The sequence below is a fragment of the Oncorhynchus gorbuscha genome, linkage group LG04, assembly GCF_021184085.1.
Source record: "Oncorhynchus gorbuscha isolate QuinsamMale2020 ecotype Even-year linkage group LG04, OgorEven_v1.0, whole genome shotgun sequence".
Taxonomy (NCBI): domain Eukaryota; kingdom Metazoa; phylum Chordata; class Actinopteri; order Salmoniformes; family Salmonidae; genus Oncorhynchus; species Oncorhynchus gorbuscha.
In genome coordinates this window covers 26907198-26927871 of record NC_060176.1, presented here as the reverse complement: position 1 = coordinate 26927871, position 20674 = coordinate 26907198, and the positions used below count along the sequence as shown (strand labels likewise).

Genomic DNA, 20674 nt, shown 5'->3' with positions numbered 1-20674 from the left:
TAGTGCCAACTGTAAAGTTTGGTGGAGGAGGAATAATAGTCTGGGGCTGTTTTTCATGGTTCGGGCTAGGCCCCTTAGTTCCAATGAAGGGAAATCTTAATGCTACAGCATACAATGACATTCTAGATGATACTGTGCTTCCAACTCTGTGACAACAGTTTGGGGAAGGTCCTTTCCTTGTTTCAGCATGACAATGCCTCCGTGCACAAAGCGAGGGCCATACAGAAATGGTTTGTTGATATTGGTGTGGAAGAACTTGACTGACCTGCACAGAGCCCTGACCTCAACCACTTTTGGGATTAATAGGAATGCCTACTGCGAGCCAGTTCTAATCGCCCACATCAGTGCCCGACGTCACTAATGCTTGAGGCTGAATGGAAGCAAGTCCCCGCAGCAATGTTCCAACATCTAGTGGAAAGCCTTCCCAGAAGAGTGGAGGCTGTTATAGCAGCAAAGGGGGGGACCAACTCCATACTAATGCCCATGATTTTGGAATGAGATGTTCGACAATCACGTAGTGTATATGATGTGGGACAGGAAGAGTACTGGGCTATTTATAGCACCCCCTCTGTTTATATCCTCCCGGCTGCTCTCTCACTGCTGCTGGCTCCCGCCCGCTGCATCCCGCTAGGCCCCACATGTACACGTCACAGATAAGAGTCAAAAGAGACTACCTCCTGCTATGCCTCACAGATAGAGCGGGGGAGAGTGTGTGTGCACCAGTGAGAGAGAACGGGTGGGGAGAGGAAGAGAGAGACAGAAATACTTCTCCCTCCTAGACCATAGACCAGGGCAACCGTCCTGTAGGTTTTTCACTCCAACCCTAATATAGCACACCTGATTTCTAATAATTAGCTGGTTGTGAAGCTGAATCAAGTTAGTTACAACTAGGGTTGGAGTGTCAACCTACAGGAGGGTAAGCTCCCCATGCCTGCTGGTTTGAGGCATTAAGCCCACCAGCTTATCAACCCAGTCCGAGCTGAGTAACCACAGCAACCTGTTCCCCTAGATTACTGAGGCGTGATCCGATGAGGGCGGTGTCATGGAGCCATCATCCAGATCAATGTGCCTGGGTTAGGCGTGGGCATCAGGCCAAGTGTGTGCACCCACTACCCCCGGCCCCTGATCGATCTGGACATCCTGGTCTGTTAAATGCATTAATACCACAGGGGCAAATGTAAATGAGATCAACAGTACCGGATTCTAGCAAAGCATCATGCCTCAAACCAAGCTGCATCAAGACTAGCTGCATATTTTTTTTGTTGCCTTTACCTCCCTTATCTCACCTCATTTGCTCACATCGTATATAGAATTATTTTTCCCTACTGTATTATTGACTGTATGTCTGTTTTACTCCATGTGTAACTCTGTGTTGTTGTATTGCGTTGAACTGCTTTGCTTTATCTTGGCCAGGTCGCAATTGTAAATGAGAACTTGTTCTCAACTTGCCTACCTGGTTAAATAAAGGTTAAATTAAAAATTAAAAAATAAATCTAGGGGGACGACCTGTGTGGCCAAGGATGAGTGTAATCACATCTACTGTTGTACTGTCAATGTTTTGACTTTGTTACGACCCTAGAGTAGAGTGATGTGATTTGAACAGGGGGTTTTGATAAGCCTGCCGCTGTGATACATTCACATGCCTTAGGATTTACCTTCACCCAAAACAGCTGAAAGTGATTAGTTGTCCCATTAAGGTTCCGCAAATGCAGGACTTAATCACCAAATCATTGACAAACAAAATGTACAATAATCCATTCAATGTACCCTCAGATAGAAGTAGACTAAACGTGAACCGTACGTATCCTAAGTACATATAGGCACTGAAATGTTTATGGGGGGGGAGGTGTATATTTTGTTCCTTTCTCATGTATTAATATGTCGCAAAACGGATGAACCATTTTGCAGTAACACGGTCACAATTCTGAAAAGTCACTCTCACATGGTAGCTCTCAAATGTCCCTGCAAAGCAGCAGTACGGTGCAGTATGCGAGCGGTGCTCAGTGTGAGCCTGAGCCATGTTGACAGTATGGTGTGAGAGAATGGAGTCGAGAGGGAGTGTCAGTAAAAAGCAATTAGGTTACCAGTGGACCTGAGAAACAGAGGAGGACTTGTTTTTGTTTCCATTCGGAGTTAAGGACCGTAGGCCTCGAGCCCAGCCTTCAGCCACTGTTCGACAGAAAGAAAACCTATTCAACTTGCAAATGAAGTCACTGCGCTGTGAGCCCAACGTTGAGTCAGAATGTCTTACTCTTAGTACTTAGTAGATTATTGACTTTCCTTTCTGCGGAGAGGAGAAGTTGTATGCGACAGCAGAGACAAAGAGTTGAGCTGTTATTCGTTTGGATCCTCCATGGGAAAAGAAAAGTGAGGTGGGGTCACAGCCAGCAAATACCACCACTGGAAAATATCACCATAACTAGCCTATTAAATATTTACATGTAAAACATACAAAAAGGTCAGTAGGAATAAATAGCCACGGAGCTCGTGTCCTTCAGAATCGCATAGTGCGTGATAATAGTAGCAGTCAAGAATGAAGCCTTAATGCTGCTGCTCTGGGTTTGGTAAACACTCCAATGTTATATGAGGATAATGGAGCTCACGGCACGGCCATCAAATTTATACTTTTCCTTCCACTGTAAGCAAAAGTAAATGTCACCATCTTGGCACGTCTGTGGATACATCTCCCTTAGATCCTCTGAAGGCACTTGTATTGATGATGAATCCCCCTGTGTAGAGGGAGACTTGGACGTGTCCTAGAAAGCCTCTGGGGAAAATGCCTAATCTGGACTGCGTTAACTCTCCCAGGCTAGGTCGTCCTCTAGGACAGTGTCAAATAACTAAGCTACCCTTATATAATGGATGTGCAGTGAACTGAAATGTTGCCTGAAGGTCTGTTAACAGATATGGAGTGGAATAATTCACAGATTGCAAAAAAAGGATTCTTCGTGGGTTGATTTCACAAACATAGAGATCTGTGCTCTACATGTCTCCTCTCTCCATCCCTATATAGGTCTGTCTACTCTCTCTCTCCCTCCCTTTAACATAAACATCCATTCATCGAGCTTCAGCACGACACTACAGGGCTGGCTGGCGCAGCCTGACGGTGAGCTCAGAGAGCACACCATTTCCACAGCCATGTCAACATAGCTAGCACGGCGAATAGCACCGGCTACAGTCATTTATGGAGGGAAAATTCAATTGCTCATCTGTAGTAGAGGGAAACTGAGGTTTCTCACAGACTGGACCAGAGACCCTTTGGTCCAGGATCAGATCAGAAGCCTGGTCTGGTCCATAATCCTTTCCCCACTACTGTGGTGTCACTCAGCACAGGACAACACCCTGATCAATGGCTCAAGGCAGGAGCCTGCACTACAACAGCAGTATCAGTGATGGTGATGGTTGTTGTTGTTATCCCCCTCTCTCTAGTTTAATAGTCAGTCGGTTTGCCTAAACACCGGGTGTACAAAACATTAGGAACACCTGCTCTTTCCATGACATAGACTGACCAGGTGAACGTTATGATCCCTTATTGACATCACTTGTTAACTTGACTTCAATCGGTGTAGATGAAGGGGGGGAGACAAGTTAGAGTAGGGTTTTTAAGCCTTGAGACAATTGAGACATGGACGGTGTCCGTGTGCCATTCAGAGGGTGAATGGGCAAGACAAAATAGTTAAGTGCCTTTGAACGGGGTTTGGTAGTAGGTGCTAGGCGAACCAGTTTGAGTGTGTCAAGAACTGCAATGCTGCTCTGTTTTTCCTCGCTCAACAGTTTCCTGTGTATCAAGAATGACCCACCACCCAAAGGACATCCAGCCAACTTGACACAACTGTGGGAAGCTTGGAGTCAACATGGGCCAGCATCCCTGTGGAACGCTTTCGGCACCTTGTAGTCCATGCCCTGACGAATTGAGGCTGTTCTGGCGGTTAAAAGGGGTGCAATTAGGAAGGTGTTCCTAATGGTATGTACACTCAGTGTATTTATCTGATGTTAAGGCATTCCTATTGGTTGGTTGAATTTACACATCAATAAGGTGTTATGCCATTGGTCATGCTTGCAGATGGGGGGAGATTGCAAACATCAATTCTTCCCAGCCTGATATTGTTATGTAAGCGGTAGGTCACGTTCTGAAATACTGTATACTATTTTCATATTTACAATGTGTTCACTATGTACATGTCCTGATTTGTGTAGATATACACAAGTACCAGTAAAAAGTTCACACACCGACTAACTCAAAGGTTTTACTTATAAAAAACAACTATTTTCTACATTGTAGAATAATAGTGAAGACATCAAAACTATGAACTAACATATGGAATCATGTAGTAACCAAAAAAGTGTTAAACAAATCAAAATACATGTCATATTTTAGATTCTTCAAAGTACGTAAACGTATTAAATATCGGTGATACTATCAAGAGCAGTGTGCGGTTTCCTTTTTCCTTCATCTTGTTCAACTGTTGCCATGCACCTGCAAAAAAAGATTGCTCAGATGTGCGAGTGCCTTTTGAATTTGTGATTCTTCAAAGTAGCCACCCTCTGCCTTGATGACAGCTTTGCACACTTTGAATTCTTTCAACCAGCTTCATGAGAAATGCTTTTCCAACCGTCTTGAAGGAGTTTCCACATGTGCTGAGCACTTGTTGGCTGCTTTTCCTTCACTCTGCGGTCCAACTCATCCCAAACCATCTCAATTGGGTTGAGGTCGGGTGATTGTGGAGGCCAGGTTATTTGACACAGCACTCCATGACTCTCCTTCTTGGTCAAATAGCCCTTACACAGGCTGGAGGTGTTTTTTTTGGGTCATTGTCCTGTTCAAAAACAAGCGCAAACCAGATGAGATGGCGTATCATTGCAGAATGTTGTGGTAGCCATGCTGGTTAAGTGTGCCTTTAATTCTAAATACATCACTGATAATGTCATCAGCAAAGCATACCCCACACTATCACACCTCCTCCTCCATGCTTCACGGTGGGAAACACACATACGGAGATCATCCGTTCACCTACTCTGCGTCTCACAAAGACACGGCCGTTGGAATCAAAAATCTCAAATTTGGATTCATCAGACCAAAGGACAGATATCCACCGGCCTAATGTCCATTGCTCGTTTTTCTTGTCCCGAGCAAGTTATTGGTGTCCTTTAGTAGTGGTTTCTTTGCAGCAATTTGACCATGAAGGTCTGATTCAAGCAGTCTCCTCTGAACAGTTTATGTTGAGATGTGTCTGTTACTTGAACTCTGTGAAGCATTTATTTGGGCTGCAATCTGACTTGCAGCTAACTCTAATGAACTTGTGCTCTGCAGCAGAGGTAACTCTGGGTCTTCCTTTCCTGTGGCGGTCCTCATGAGAGCCAGCTTCATCATAGCAACTGAAGAAACTTTCAAAGTTTTCTGGATTGATTGACCTCCATGTCTTAAAGTAATGATGGACTGTTGTTTCTCTTTGCTTATTTGAGCTGATCTTGCCATAATATGGACTTGATACCACCCCTACCTAGTCACAACACAACAGATTGGCTCAAACGCATTAAAGGAAAGAAATTCCACAAATTCACTTAAAAAAAGGAACACCTGTTCATTGATATATGCCATTTAGCAGATGCTTTTATCCAAAGCGACTTACAGTCATGTGTGCATACATTCTACGTATGGGTGGTCCCGGGGATCCCACTGAAATGCATTCCAGGTGACTACCTCATGAAGCTGGTTGAGAGAATACCAAGAGTGTGCAAAGATGTCATCAAGGCAAAGGGTGGCTACTTTTACGAATCTCAAATGTAAAATATATGTTGATTTGTTTAACACTTTTTTGGTTACTACATGGCATATGTGCTATCTCATAGTTTTGATGTCTTCACTATTATTCTGCAATTTGGAAAATAGTAAAAATAAAGAAAATCCTGGAATGCGTACTGTAGGTGTGTCCAAACTTTTGACTGGTACTGTATATTGCTGTTGTCCTATGTATCTGCATGCTTGATGACATCATGGCTATGTTCATTACACGGACTCTACTCTTTAACAACCACTGTGGGCTGCAGTTCTAAAACATTGGTCTTTCCCACCTTGCTCCATGCCCAAGCAAACGCACAATTAGTCAAGAGAACATTGTGTCACTTACATTTTCCACATGATTACCATAATGTTGTAATTCGATTGTAACCTATCAGCAAATCATTTCTCTTTTACAATACTCTTTTTTCCCCAAGACATTTCCCCAATGTTGTGTACACTACTCTACAACTGTTCTAGGGTAGCCTACATTACACTCGTATTCACATACCTTATGGCGTAACCCTAAAATGAGTATCATGAGGTACAACTGTTGCCTGAAAGAGGCCCATTGGGCTCCCCTGGTCTGCTGATCAGTCAGCGTGGGGAAAACAATGTCACTACAAGTCCAAGGTTGTCTCTGTCTGTTATCGAACCCTACACAGCCAAACTGATAGGGGCTCCTGGGAAAAGGTACAACAGATCTCTCGCCTAATACTGTCCAGAGAAAGCAAGATCTACTTCAGCACAGCACAACCAGATATAGTTTGTTTTCAACTTGTATGATTGGTCAATTGTATGGTTGGTCAATTTTTCGGAACTCACTTAAATGAAAAACAAATATGGTTTGTGTAATGCACAAAACCCCTCTGTCTTGACAGGGTGTACAGTTTAAAACAAACAACACGAATAGAAAACACTAGATAACCCCTTACATGACAGCCAAATGCATTTTTCTGTCTGAGTACAGTGTCATTTCATTATGAGTAAACTAAGACATTTCAGTGTGCCCTTTTTCAAATATACAACAACAGGTACAAGCACACATCGTCTCGACTACAACTCACAAAGAAAAAGGCACAACGGAACAGCTGTTCCTACTCTGGCAGTATTTCCTACGCGGTTCTCAGAAAATACACATTAAATCCCTGTGTATTGTAGAGAACCTCCCAAAACATTCAAGAGTGACGGATAGAGCGAGTGACACCCTTCAAAAAGAGCACCATCAGACAGCTTTATCATGAGTTCAAACACTTCTTTCTTTATGCCACCGCAATGCCTCTGTTCCATCAACAAAACACTTCTCTGGCAGCGCACAGCCTCGCGTGGAAAATCAAACAGCAGATTAGCTGCTACGCTATATCCACAGTGCACACAGCCAACTGAAGCCCGCAAGGGGCAAAAAGATACAGCACTGCATCCTGAAATAGTATAAGCAATAAGCAATAACAACATCATATTTGGCAAGAACACAGCACACGCAAGTCAATTGAAAAATAGTCATGACTCAAAATACAACCTGATGGAAGCAGGTAAACAACCATCCACGCCTCTCCCCAGTTTGTCTAACTTTTAGTCCATGTGTGACGGAGCGAGAGGGAAAGAGAAAGAGAGAAAGAGAGTGAGCGACAACAGAGCGGTTCATGTGGAGGGAGAATGTGTGTCACAGCCAGGCAGACTTGGAGGGGGAGTGTCGGGCAGGGGGGTGAACGGTTACACTAAAATAACTCTGGTAATAGAGCACACTTCCTTGATGAGCCGTTTACTTGAGTGTTCATGCTCTCTCACACATACGTAAACTGAATGCACACACACACACACACACACACACACACACACACACACACACACACACACACACACACACACACACACACACACACACACACACACACACACACACACACACACACACACACACACACACACACACACACACACACACGCGCACACACACACACACACACACACACACACACGCACACACACACACAGAGGATTTAATTTAGCTTTAAAGAGTGAATACCTTTGAAAACAGCTTGTGTGGTATCGATATGAGTTAGAAACAGTTATTCTAGCGTCAAAATTGATTACAAAGTGTGAATAGGATCATTTCGGTAATAAAGTCAGTCTTGTCTAAAACTGAGATTGGAACATCTGTGTGTCAATGGGTAAATGAAGGTTGGATTTTGATTTAATGATGTCCATTTGCCCACTAACATGGGGTGAACAGCCGCGGTGATTGCTCTCTATCCAATAACTATGACAGTGAGACAAACCTGCCCAGCAATTATGACTTTGTTTACATTAAGATAAGACATCACAAAAATAAAATCTTGAGAAATACTGCACCAAACACCTTAGTTTGATGTAAAATTGCGCAACCTAATCATCCTCGGAAAACGTAATAACAGATTTCTTGAGTTACCTTACATTCATTCTGGGGATTTTGAAGAAGTGAAATAGGCTCGAGCATCTACAGTGTCTCATGTGGGACAAACATCATTTACCAAATGCAGAATCGGTCAGGAAACACACCTCCGAGACTGAAATCAAATGAGCAACAGAAAAACACGTGCCAACTGGCGTGTTCAGCGGCTCTTTAACACAATGTATTAGGGTGATTAACCCTTTGCCTCTCTGTCGGTCACTCTCTCGGGTAAATCCATTCAAATTCTCTCTCCATTTGGTCTGAACGAAACCTTCCATATATACAGTAGTTGCCAATTGTAGAAGTGCACAAGAGATAAAGGTGCTCAAAACTGACCTATTTTGCATATCCCACCATACCATGAGACAAGCATGTCTTCATCACTGGAAAAGAGAAACGGCCGATATTGATTTCATTTAAAAGCTTACAAACAGGGTTGTCAAACTATTTTATAATTTCTGGAGAGAAAATAAATCATGAATTTAGATTATTTTTCATATTCACATACCGTACCAGTCAGAAGTTTGGACACCTACTCATTGAAGGGTTTTTCTATATTTTTACTGTCATCAAGGCAAAGGGTGGCTACTTTGAAGAATTTCAAATATATTTTGATTTGTTTAACACTTTCTTGGTTACTACATGATTCCATGTGTGTTATTTCATAGTTTTGATTTCTTCACTATTATTCTACAATGTAGAAAATAGTCAAAATAAAGAATGAGTAGGTGTGTCTAAACTTACGACTGGTACTGTATGTTGTAGCTTAGACCATGTTTTACATCATCTTAGGTTTTTGTGTTGTGCCTGCCATTGGTTGAGACACCACATGCTCTTGAATACAGGGTGGGTGTCATGTTTTGGCTGATAAACATTTCAACTTTCAAATGGTACCACCAGACTTTGGGTCAATGGTCCAGGATCAGATCAGAAGCCTTGCCTGGTCCATAACCTTTCCATAAAATTATTTCCCCTATACAAATGGTACCACCAAGAGATGTTTTAAAATATACTGTCAATCCTCCATAGGAAATCTATTGAAATCATAGAAATATAGATCATAGAATAGACATGACCATTAAAGTTGACATTCAACAATGGGTGGACCGGCGGTCATCTTTGTGTTAGTAATCAGAAGTTACAATTTCAATTCAACTAAAATTTCAATGGTGTACCAGCTAAATTCCTGTTGTCTGAATCGATAGAATTCAAAGAATTGACCTATGACTGAAATGCACCCACACCTTATTCAACAGCATGAAATGTCTCAACCTCGGATGATGTGAAATAGCATCTAAGTTACGACATATACAAAGAAAAATAGGAGTTTACGCGTTAAGATATTTTTAAACCTTTAACGTTTAACACTTACCATATTTATTTTTAAAAAATTAAAAAATCAGATAAATAATTAAATAGTTTGGCAACACTGTTTGTAACCGTTTTAATGATATTGAACTCAACCATTTATCTTTTCCAGTGATGAAGACATGGATGTCCCATGGTTGAGTGAGTGCAAAATGGTTGACATTGGAGAACTTTTATCTCCTGAATGTTTTGGCATTCAGGTCCAAAAAGTCACTTTGACAACTTTTTCCATTGGCAAACGTGTCTGGAAAGTTCTGTTTAAAATAAAAAGAGATGCTGTCAAAAAGGGATTCAATTCAAATGCACTTGCTCAAATCCACAGTGATGTCAGAGATAATAGTCAAGACAACAATGCTATGCCCATCACAACCAAATGACTGACCAACATTACAAAATCAAACAGACATGTTTTTGAGGTCTAGCCTTGGCAAGTACTGTCTGTTCAGTGATATTAATGTCCCAGTGTTGCACACGTATTCAAATTTACATTTACATTTAAGTCATTTAGCAGACGCTCTGGAGTTGCGTGCCACGTGACTTTAATGCTACACAGATGCCCATCTCTCCACGTTGGAGTGTCCCGTGTCCCCTTAACTGGCCCACAGGCAAGGTTGTATCTGACACACACACACACACATCAAATCACAATGTATTTGTCACATGCGCCGAATACAACTGGTGTAGACTTTACCGTGAAGTGCAGAGTTTAAAATAGTAACACAGGAGGAATAAAACTAAATCTATCTATTTACAGTACCAGATCAATGTGCAGAGGTACGAGGTATTTGAGGTAGATACTGTGTATATACATGAATGTAGGGTAAAGTGACTAGGCATCAGGATAGTTGAAAAATAAAGTGTGTAAAAGTGTGGGTGAGTGTGCGAGTGTGTGTCTAATGTGTGTGTGTGTGCATGTGTTGTGTCGGTATGCGTGTGTCTGTGTTACGTGTGTGTGTGTGCGTATGTAGTGTATGCGGTTTTGTGTGGGAGTGTTAATGTAGTGTGTGAGAGTGAGTGTGTATATAAACTCAGCAAAAAAAGAAACGTCCTCTCACTGTCAACTGCGTTTATTTTCAGCAAACTTAACACGTGTAAATATTTGTATGAACATAACAAGATTCAACAACAGACATAAACTGAATAACTTCCACAGACATGTGACTAACAGAAATTGAATAATGTGTCCCTGAAAAAGGGGGGGTCAAAATCAAAAGTAACAGTCAGTATCTGGTGTGGCCATCAACTGCATTAAGTACTGCAGTGCATCTCTTCCTCATGGACTGCACCAGATTTCGCAGTTCTTGCTGTGAGATGTTACCACACCATTCCACCAAGGCACCTGCAAGGATATTTCTGGGGGGAATGGCCCTAGCCCTTACCCTCCAATCCAACAGGTCCCAGACGTGCTCAATGGGATTGAGATCCAGGCTCGTCGCTGGCCATGGCAGAACACTGACATTCCTGCCTTGCAGGAAATCACACACAGAATGAGCAATATGGCTGGTGGCATTGTAATGCTGGAGGGTCATGTCATGATGAGCCTGCAGGAAGGGTACCACATGAGGGAGGATGTCTTCCCTGTAATGCACAGCGTTGAGATTGCCTGCAATGACAACAAGCTCAGTCCGTGGATTCTGTGACACACCGCCCCAGACCATGACGGACCCTCCACCTCCAAATCAATCCCGCTCCAGAGTACAAGCCTCGGTGTAACACTCATTTCTTCGATGATAAGCTCGAATCCGAACATCACCCCTGGTGTCACAGAACCTCGACTCGTCAGTTAAGAGCACTTTTTGCCAGTCCTGTCCAGCGACGGTGGGTCTGTGCCCATAGGCAACGTTGTTGCTGGTGATGTCTGGTGAAGACCTGCCTTACAACAGACCTACAAGCCCTCAGTCCATCCTCGCTCAGCCTATTGTGGACAGTCTGAGCACTGATGGAGGGATTGTGCGTTCCTGGTGTAACTCGGGCAGTTGTTATTGCCATCCTGTACCTGTCCCGCAGGTATGATGTTTAGATGTACCGATCCTGTGCAGGTGTTGTTACATGTGGCTGCCACTGCGAGGACGATCAGCTGTCCATCCGGTCTCCCTGTAGCGCTATCTTCGTCTCACAGTACACATTGCAATGCATTGCAATGCATTGCCCTGGCCACATCTGCACTCCACGTGCCTCCTTGCAGCATGCCTAAGGCACGTTCACACAGGTGAGCAGGAACCCTGGGCATCTTTCTTTTGGTGTTTTTCAGAGTCAGTAGAAAGGCCTCTTTAGTGTCCTACGTTTTCAAACCTGTGACCTTAATTGCCTACCGTCTGTAAGCTGTTAGTGTCTTAACGACCGTTCCACAGGTGCATATTCATTAATTGTTTATGGTTCATTGAACAAGCATGGGAAACAGTGTTTAAACCCTTTACAATGAAGATATGTGAAGATAATTGGATTTTTACGAATTATCTTTGAAAGAAAGGGTCCTGAAAAAGAGCCATTTCTTTTTTTTGTTGAATTTATATATTGTCTAGTAAATGTGCGTAGGGTTAGTGTAAGATAGTTAGGGTACCATTAATTTACTATTTAGTCTGACTATATAGCAGTCTTATGGTTTGGGGGCAGAAGCTGTCAAGGAGCCTGTTAGTCTGAGAGCTGATGCTCCGGTACCATTACCTGGTAGCAGAGTGAACAGCCTACGGGTTGGGTAGCTGTTTAGACACTTGCCAGCTGGTCTGCGCATGCTTTGAGAACGCGCCCTGTTATTTCATCAGATCATTAACCTGTTTAAACGTTTTGCTCACATCGGCCACAGAGTGCAAGATCTCACACACACACACACACACACACACTCCTGCCATCCTGGCCTCCACGTTGCTCTCCTGCAGGGCCTCGCCTGACTCCCCTCTGGTTCGGCAGAGGGCATGGGCTGGCACCCCTTACAGAGGCATTGTCCACAGTTCTGTTTCTATGGCCACACCATTAGAGCTGAAGAAAAAAGAGAGAGATCTACCCATAGGCAAGGATAGAGAGGGAGAGATAAAAAAAGGGGGATATAGAATTTCACGGTTTGTGTGGCTGTGTATTGGCTTAGGAGAACGCTACGTTCTGAAGTTGAGCCATTAGTGTCTTATTACCGATATTGCACATCTGCGCTATGCAAGGATGACTAACAACAAATATTACTAACTAACTCATGTCTCAGCGCCGGTAAAGTGACACTCAGCAGTCTCATACGCCTGCTCTGTGCGACCAGAGCTGTTATGGCTGATGAGTAAGACCGTGCAACAGTGTTGCGCTGTGTGGGCTGACCACACTCACACTCAGGCTGCAGCCCTGGCAGCCCTGACACTGTTAAGAGCACAAGGCCACAGACAGCCGAACCGAGACACCGTCTCCATATCAAACATGGCTCGGCTGCACTGTGGGCGAATGGAGGAACACGTTACTATGCTGTATTGAGTTAATTTGCTGGAAATCAAAAAGTGATCATTGTGTCCTATTGCAAGCTCTCTTCCTGTAACCTTTGGTGAGAGGCTTGTTGAAGCTGACACCTGCAATGCTGTGGTGGGGTGTGCACTGTGCTAAATAAGGAGAAGCTAGGAAGATACTGTCACTAATATAAGTCATACGACACAACAAAATGAAATAGATATCCAGGTGTCTTGTGTTCTCACACAGGAAGAAACACAAATGTCAAGTGGGGAAGTTTTGCGATGGGGTACTCTTGTCATGGTGGTTTCAATAAGGAAGCAAGGCAAGATGGTAGCGGTGCAATATTCAGGATGGGGACTTTTATTTTAAGTGTGAATAGGGAAATAAACAGCATTTTAGTAATTTAGCAAACACTTATCCAGAGCAACTTAAAGTTAGTGCATTCATCTTTAAAGGGAAACTCCACCATTTTTCAACCTAATTTTTATTACTCCAGCACAATACCATTGTCTACACATGTGAAAACTTTCACATTTCTACATTTTGTAGAAAAAATATATACATTTAAAAACATTCCACCCGATGACATGGTGTCGTGGGGAGCAATAAGATACCCTCCCTCTGGCTAGAAACTTGTTGCAGGTTTTGAAAATCCCCGTTTAAATTTGTATTTTATTTCATCCTAACCTGTCATGTCACAGAGAAGCATTTTTTAGGACTTTTCTTCATATCTTTTTAACCACAGATCATAGAAACGTGCCGTTTTCACATATGTAGACACTGGTATGGTGCTGGAGATAATGAATACAAGGTTGAAAAGTGGCAGAATTGCCCTTTAAGGTAGCAAGGTGAGACCACTTATGGGACATAGACCATGGGACATACACCACTTATTACATTTTTCCTGAATTAAGAGCAAAGTCACTGCTAGAAAGACAAGGCCTGACATGTTGGTTCAAGAAAGGTGTTGTTTTTTAAATGTTTATGTATCAACACTAATGTTGCTGACAGTACACACTAATCCGGTTATTTCAGGTTGGTCAACATTGAACAGATAGGATAGAGGTTGTTTTCATCATACAATTACATTATACAATAACAATTATAGAATCTCTATGGTTTTCACTACAAGAAAGTACAGAGCTGTTAGTAGTTCCTCTTGAAGATGCAGCTGCAGAGTATGGAGACCCAAAAAACCCAGCTGGTATTTGGGAATATCCGTTATCAAGTAATGGGCAACCACGAAGACAGTGGTAAGCTGGAGGATACCAGCCAGGATGAAGAATATCCCAATTATTATTATCAACTTGGCCTTCGATGGTTCCTCTTTGACGCAATTGGTGCACTTGGCTCCGATGATGAAGACCATCACCTCCCAGAACCCCCAAGATGATGGTGATGATGGTCATGGCTAAGGCCCGGGCTGCAGGTCCTGGGGAAGGAGGGAGTCGTAGAACTTACTGTCCCATGAGCAATCAGCTCATCCAAAGGCCCTCCCAGATGACCTGAGGAATGAAGGCAGTCACTCTACACATGGGCAAAGCAGAGGCTACTATGGAGATGATGCATCCTATGACTCCCAAGGTGATGCCCACAATCTCCTTCAAAGAGTTACTCAACAAAGAGGTTTCTAGAAAAAGGGGAGATATTCAACTTTTAGAGAAGATTCTATACAGTGCCTTCAGAAAGTATTCACAGCACTTGACTTTTCCCACATTTTGTTGTGTTACAGATTGAATTTAAAATGGATTAAATTGAGATTTTTGTTCACTGGCCTACACATATTACCCCATAATGTCAAAGCGGAGTTCTGTTGTAATTTATTTGTATTGTTTTTTTACACATGAATTAAAAATTAAAACTGAAATGTCTTGGGTATGCTGGTAATCATTAAGAACTGGGGAGTTTTTCAGGATAAAAAAGAAACAGAGCTAATCTAGGCAAAATTCTAGAGGAAAACTTTCTTCAGTCTGCCTTTCACCACACCGGGAGTTGAATTCACCTTTCAGCAGGACAATAACCTAAAACACAAGGCCAAATCTACACAGGAGTTGCTTAACCAAGAGTGGCTGAGTTACAGTTTTAACTTCAATCTACTTGAAAATGTATGGCAAGACCTGAAAATGGTTGTCTAGAAATGATCAACAACCAATTTACCAGTGCTTGAAGAATGTTAAAAAAATAATGAGCAAATGTTACACAATCCAGGTGTGGAAAGCTCTTAAAATACTTACCCAGAAAGACTCACAGCTGTAATCGCTGTCAAAAGGTGCTTCTACAAAGTATTGACTCAAGGGTGTGAAAACGTATGTAAATGAGGTATTTATTGATTTCCTTTCCAATACATTTGCAAAAATTCCTAAAAACATGCTTTCACTGTCATTATGGGGTGTAAGTGGGTGAAAAAAATATATATTTAATCCATTCTGAATTCAGGCCGTAATACAACAAAATGTGGAAAAGTCAAGGGGTATGAATAATTTTTGAAGGCACTATAACTCTAGGATCTTCAGTCTTTACAAAGTTCCAGAACAACATCCTCTTCCAAATGCTCTTAACTTCCAATTCTTCTGTAACTGGAGATCGGAGTCTGTCAGAAACCCACTATGTCTGATCGATGCTGTGATCTCACTTAAATATGTTGTCATGGAAACAAGAAACCAGTCCCCTCTCCACCTGCAGTTTGCAATTTGCCGAAATGCGTATCCAGGGTCTAATATATGTTTTTAGGCCATAACCTTCTTAATGGAAGGAGTGGAGAGAGGCAGTGAGTCACTCACAGCAGCACAGGCGGCCTTGAACACAGAGGAGCAGACTTGGTGACCCAGGTCTGTATGGAGTGGGATGGAGGCTGGCGTAGGTAGGCATGACTCACCACACAAACAAGTAGATACCATGAGGCCTGGGTAGAGGGGGTGGGGGAAGGAGGGGGTTGACGATATACTGTAGGCAGATATCACAATAATTATAAAAATAACCATTGTACTGTGTATAATGTGTTTTTTTTAAACTGGCAAATAAAAAATCTATCAACCATGCATAGTGCATACCAAGTCATACATTTTTATATGCTTTTTTGCACATTTACATGTAGAAGCTGTTCTATGTGGTCCATCAATTTTAAACTTCAAAGCATGGCTTAGTTCTGCCTTTTCAATGTAGGCTCCATGATCAAAAGCTCACAGACAAGTGTTCACTACAAGAGCCATCCTCCTTGCCAAGGCCCTTGGGGCAGCATGGTCATGAGAGGGAGTGTGGAAGTAATCGTTTTGGACGGGTCCGTTTGTCCCCCAGCGATGCACCCAGGGGACAGTTGTCAGGCACTGTACTGAGACCTGGGCGGCGTCATGAAATGACCGTACTACCAAGATCTGTTACCCGTAGCAACAGAGTGGAGGTTCTGAGTGTCCGTTACCTCACATTAACAAACGCCCCTCTCCACAGTTGTGACTAGATGGGAGTACAGCTATGGACAGAAGTGACTTTTCGTAGAAGGTTAGGAAAGAATATGAGGTGGCCCTAACCCTTTCCTAACCTTAACCCAATTCTCCTAACCTGCTATGTTAATTCTCCTAACCTGCTGCATAAGTTTTCCAAACCGATGGACTCCCTTGTGTCTTTACTCCAGCCCCCTCCCCGACCATCACCTCTCTAGCCCCTCATACACTGAGCCGTCCTCAGCCACTGTTAGCCTAAACTCGTTCTCTAACTCTTTGCTACAGTCCCTCCAGCCTCAGAGAGGGAGCGATAGAGAGAGAAAAGGCTGATGTCAGGCCTGCCCTTTCAGAGTGAGCTCTGATTGGATTGAAGATCTAACCTGTCTCCCACTGCTACAAGGGACAGTGATTATACGCACCAGCTGTGACAGTGCCCTGGCCCATGGCTTTGATGAGTAACAGAGGCTTGTAACATTTCCTACTACCAGACAGATTTCCACAAGCACTCTGCAAGGGATTAAACTCATATCTCACTGAGAGGTGGGGGGGGGGGGGCATAGAGAGACAGCTATGGGAAAAGAAAGAAGATATTCACTGCATGAGCTGCCAGACAGCACCTAGACTAGAGTAATAATTGATTGGGCATTTCCTTAACACTAGCCTCACAACACAGTAGGAATAGCAGAAATATCCTCTTAGACTCAAAGACAACGCAACTAAATTACTGTCTGCAGCATCACAAAAAGAAACAAAACAACTATTTAGTCAATAGCACAGTCCTTCAGGAGATGTTATCCTACTATACTATCATATTGAAGTTGTGTTGCATTCCAACATAACAACATTAGGTAGCTTAGTTATCAATACTCTACGTCACATGATAGACATGCAAAATTTTTCCCAGGTGTTAACAGCATTGTAAGCTATGAGGAAAAGAAGACACCGATGTTCCTCATGGCAGGGGAAGCACCCAACAGAAACTACTCAGGTTGACTTCATTATGCTCTATAGGAGGAAGTATCTATTGTTAACTACACAGCAAAGTCAGTAAGTCTGTAGAAATATCCAGCATTCAAAGTTATGACTGATCTGCATGCTGTAAGTCCGGAAAATGTTTTTTTTTGTCTCCTTTATACAGTCTTGGTGTTGTGTTGGTACAACTGTAGCTACCATACTTCCTGTCTGAGATGAGATAGAGGACTGTGTTTCCTCTCAACTCACTAAGACCCCTGCAGGCCTTTATAACACATTAACAACAACGTTTCGCTGTACGATTAGCGCAACTAACGATACCCCTCAGGCCATAATGTGGGTAAAGTATTGAAATTATTCTCAGAAACCAGTGACACGTTTCTCTATTAGCAATTATGATCTACTTACGTTGTGAGGAAACACACATCAACCCCATCGGTTGTGTGTGATCTGTGGGTCAAGTAAGCATGTGATGATGATATTCAAAAATACATGTGTACTGCATCCTGTACGGTGGTCACAGAGACAGTCAAGCTGGGATGTGTCTATAGTCTAATACCCACCAAGACTCACCACTTATTTCTGTTGTGACATAGGCTAATGTGGCCTAGTCAAAGTCCAGACCTAATCCCAATTGAGATGTTGTGGTAGGACTTGAAACGAGCAGTTCATGCTTGAAAACCCACAAATGTCACAGAGTTAAAGCAGTTCTGCATGGAAGAGTGGGCCAACATTCCTCCACAGTGAAGTGAGAGACTGATCAACAACTGCAGGAAGTGTTTGGTTGGAGTCATTGCAGCTAAAGGTGGCTGTCACATCTGCTCCCGCTCCCCCTCTCTGGCGCTTGAGGGCGCTAGGCTGCCCATCAATACGCACACCTGTCACTATCATTACAGTGCTTCATTGGACTCACCTGGACTCCTTCACTTTGTTGATTGCCCCCTCTATATCTGTCTGTTCCTCAGTTTGTTCCGCATGTCAGCATTAATGTCGTTTTGTTCCCCCTGTCCAGACGCTGTCCGTGTTTTGTTTCCTGTCTGTCATTTATTATTCACTCCCTGTACTTGCTTCTCGTCTTCCAGTATCTGTCCTCACAGTGGCACAAGAAGTTATTGAGTGTAAGGGGGCAATTACTTTTTCCACACAGGGGCATTGGGTTTTGCATAATTTGGTTTATGAAATCAAATACATAAGTATCCAATTCTTGTGTTATTTGTTCCCTCAGGTTTCCTTTATGTAATATTAGGTTTTGGTTGAAAATCGGATAACATTCGGTATCAAAAAATATGCAAAAGTAGAGAAAATTAGACAGGTGGCAAATACTTTTTCACAACCCTGTATATTTCCTGGATCAGTAGACCTACAAACACAAACATGACATATTCTAAAGCTTAGGTAAAGATAAGCATGAGGCAAATATGACACCTAGTGGTAAAATGAAGCCCGTACAGATTTATTTTTGTATGGACTATGATAGAAGATGGAGAGGATAGCGAGAGCAGGTTTCTCCAACCTTGTTCCTGTGCAGCTACCGTCCAGTAGGCTTTCACTCCAACCCTAATCTAGTGCCCCAGAATCTAATAATTAGCTGGTTGATAAACTGAATCAGGTTAGTTACAACTGGGGTTGGAGCGAAAACGTACAGGAGGGTAGCTCGCCAGGAACAGGGTTGGAGAGCCCCGAGATAGAGGATGCTTGGTCTGTACAATAAAAAAAACAGGTGTCTCATACAGAAGCACAAAAGGAATGGGGCCATAAGCAGTGTAAGGAGAGGTCATCTGCTGATACAAAGGCCCCTAAGAGCTGGATGAGCCCAGGGAGATGGCATGAAGTCGTGTTGTAGAGGCCTCTGCTCCTGACTCTGTCGGTCTTTCCTGCTCCACGAAGCACTCGGACCTCCTCAACAGGCAACATGATATTTCTCCCCGCACGGCCCATATAGAGTCCTTTGCCAGTCTCCTTTCTACCCTGGCTTTGGCACTGAGCTCTCAAAGGCCCAAATGTCAGTCTCAATTGTAGAGGTAAATAAATAAACATCATGAGGTCTCTAACAAGGAAAACCCTCATTTGATTGTATTACTCATATAAAACCAATCTTTTTACCTTCCTAAAAGCATTCATCTGATTGTGTGTCTCATTTTGTAATTACAATGCTTGTTTATCATGTACAGTTGAAGTCGGAAGTTTACATACACTTAGGTTGGAGTCATTAAAACTCGTTCTTCAACCACTCCATAAATTTCCTTGTTAAACTATAGTTTTGGCAAGTCGGTTAGGACATCTACTTTGTGCATGACACAAGGTATTTTTCCAACAATTGTTTACAGACAGATTATTTCACTTATAATTCACTGTATTACAATTCAAGTGGGTCCGAAGTTTACATACACTAAGCTGATTGTGCCTTTAAAAAGCTTGGGATGTTACAGAAAATTATGCCATGGCTTTAGAAGCTTCTGATGGGCTAATTAACATCATTTGAGTCAATTGGAAATGTACCTGTGGATGTATTTCAAGACCTACCTTCAAACTCAGTGCCTCTTTGCTTGACATCATGAGAAAATCAAAAGAAATCAGCCAACACCTCAGAAAAAAATTGGAGACTTCCACAAGTCTGGTTCATCCTTGGGAGCAATTTCCAAACGCCTGAAGGTACCACGTTCATCTATACAAACAATAGTAGGGACCACACAGCAGTCATACTGCTCAAGAAGGGAGACACATTCTGTCTCCTAGAGATGAACATACTTTGGTGTGAAAAGTGCAAATCTATCTCAGAACAACAGCAAAGGATCTTGTGAAGATGCTGGAGAAAACAGGTACAAAAGTCTCTATATCCACAGTAAAACGAGTCCTATATCGACATACACAGAAAGGCCACTCAGCAAGGAAGAAGCCACTGCTCCAAAACCGCCATAAAAAAGACAGACTACGGTTTGCAACTGCACATGGGGACAAAGATCGTACTATATGGAGAAATGTCCTCTGGTTTGATGAAACAAAAATAGAACTGTTTGGCCATAATGACCATCGTTATGCTTGGATGGAAAGGGGGAGACTTGCAAGCTGAAGAACACCATCCCAACAGTGAAGCACGGGGGTGGCAGCCTCATGTTGTGGGGGTGCTTTGCTGCAGGAGGGACTGGTGCACTTCACAAAATAGATAACTTCATGAGTGAGGAAAATTATGTGGATATATTGAAGAAACATCTCAAGACATCAGTCAGGGAGTTAAAGCTTGGTTGCAAATGAGTCTTCCAAATG

The 20674-nt window shown here is 42.8% G+C and overlaps 1 protein-coding gene across 14 annotated transcripts in view; it reads right to left on the bottom strand.

Annotated features, from left to right (window-relative positions):
- Window positions 1-20674, bottom strand: part of LOC124033919 (diacylglycerol kinase zeta-like) — a 122089-nt gene that overhangs the window by 56890 nt on the left and 44525 nt on the right. For 7 of the 14 annotated variants that reach the window (XM_046346352.1, XM_046346354.1, XM_046346353.1 and 4 more), the window contains exon 1: window positions 7299-7457. The exons of the other annotated variants lie outside the window; for them this stretch is intronic. In XM_046346352.1, the coding sequence (XP_046202308.1) occupies window positions 7299-7424 (126 nt within the window). In that variant the 5' untranslated portion in view covers window positions 7425-7457. Of the gene's footprint in view, window positions 1-7298; window positions 7458-20674 lie in introns of those variants that run through there. 14 annotated transcript variants of the gene reach the window in all.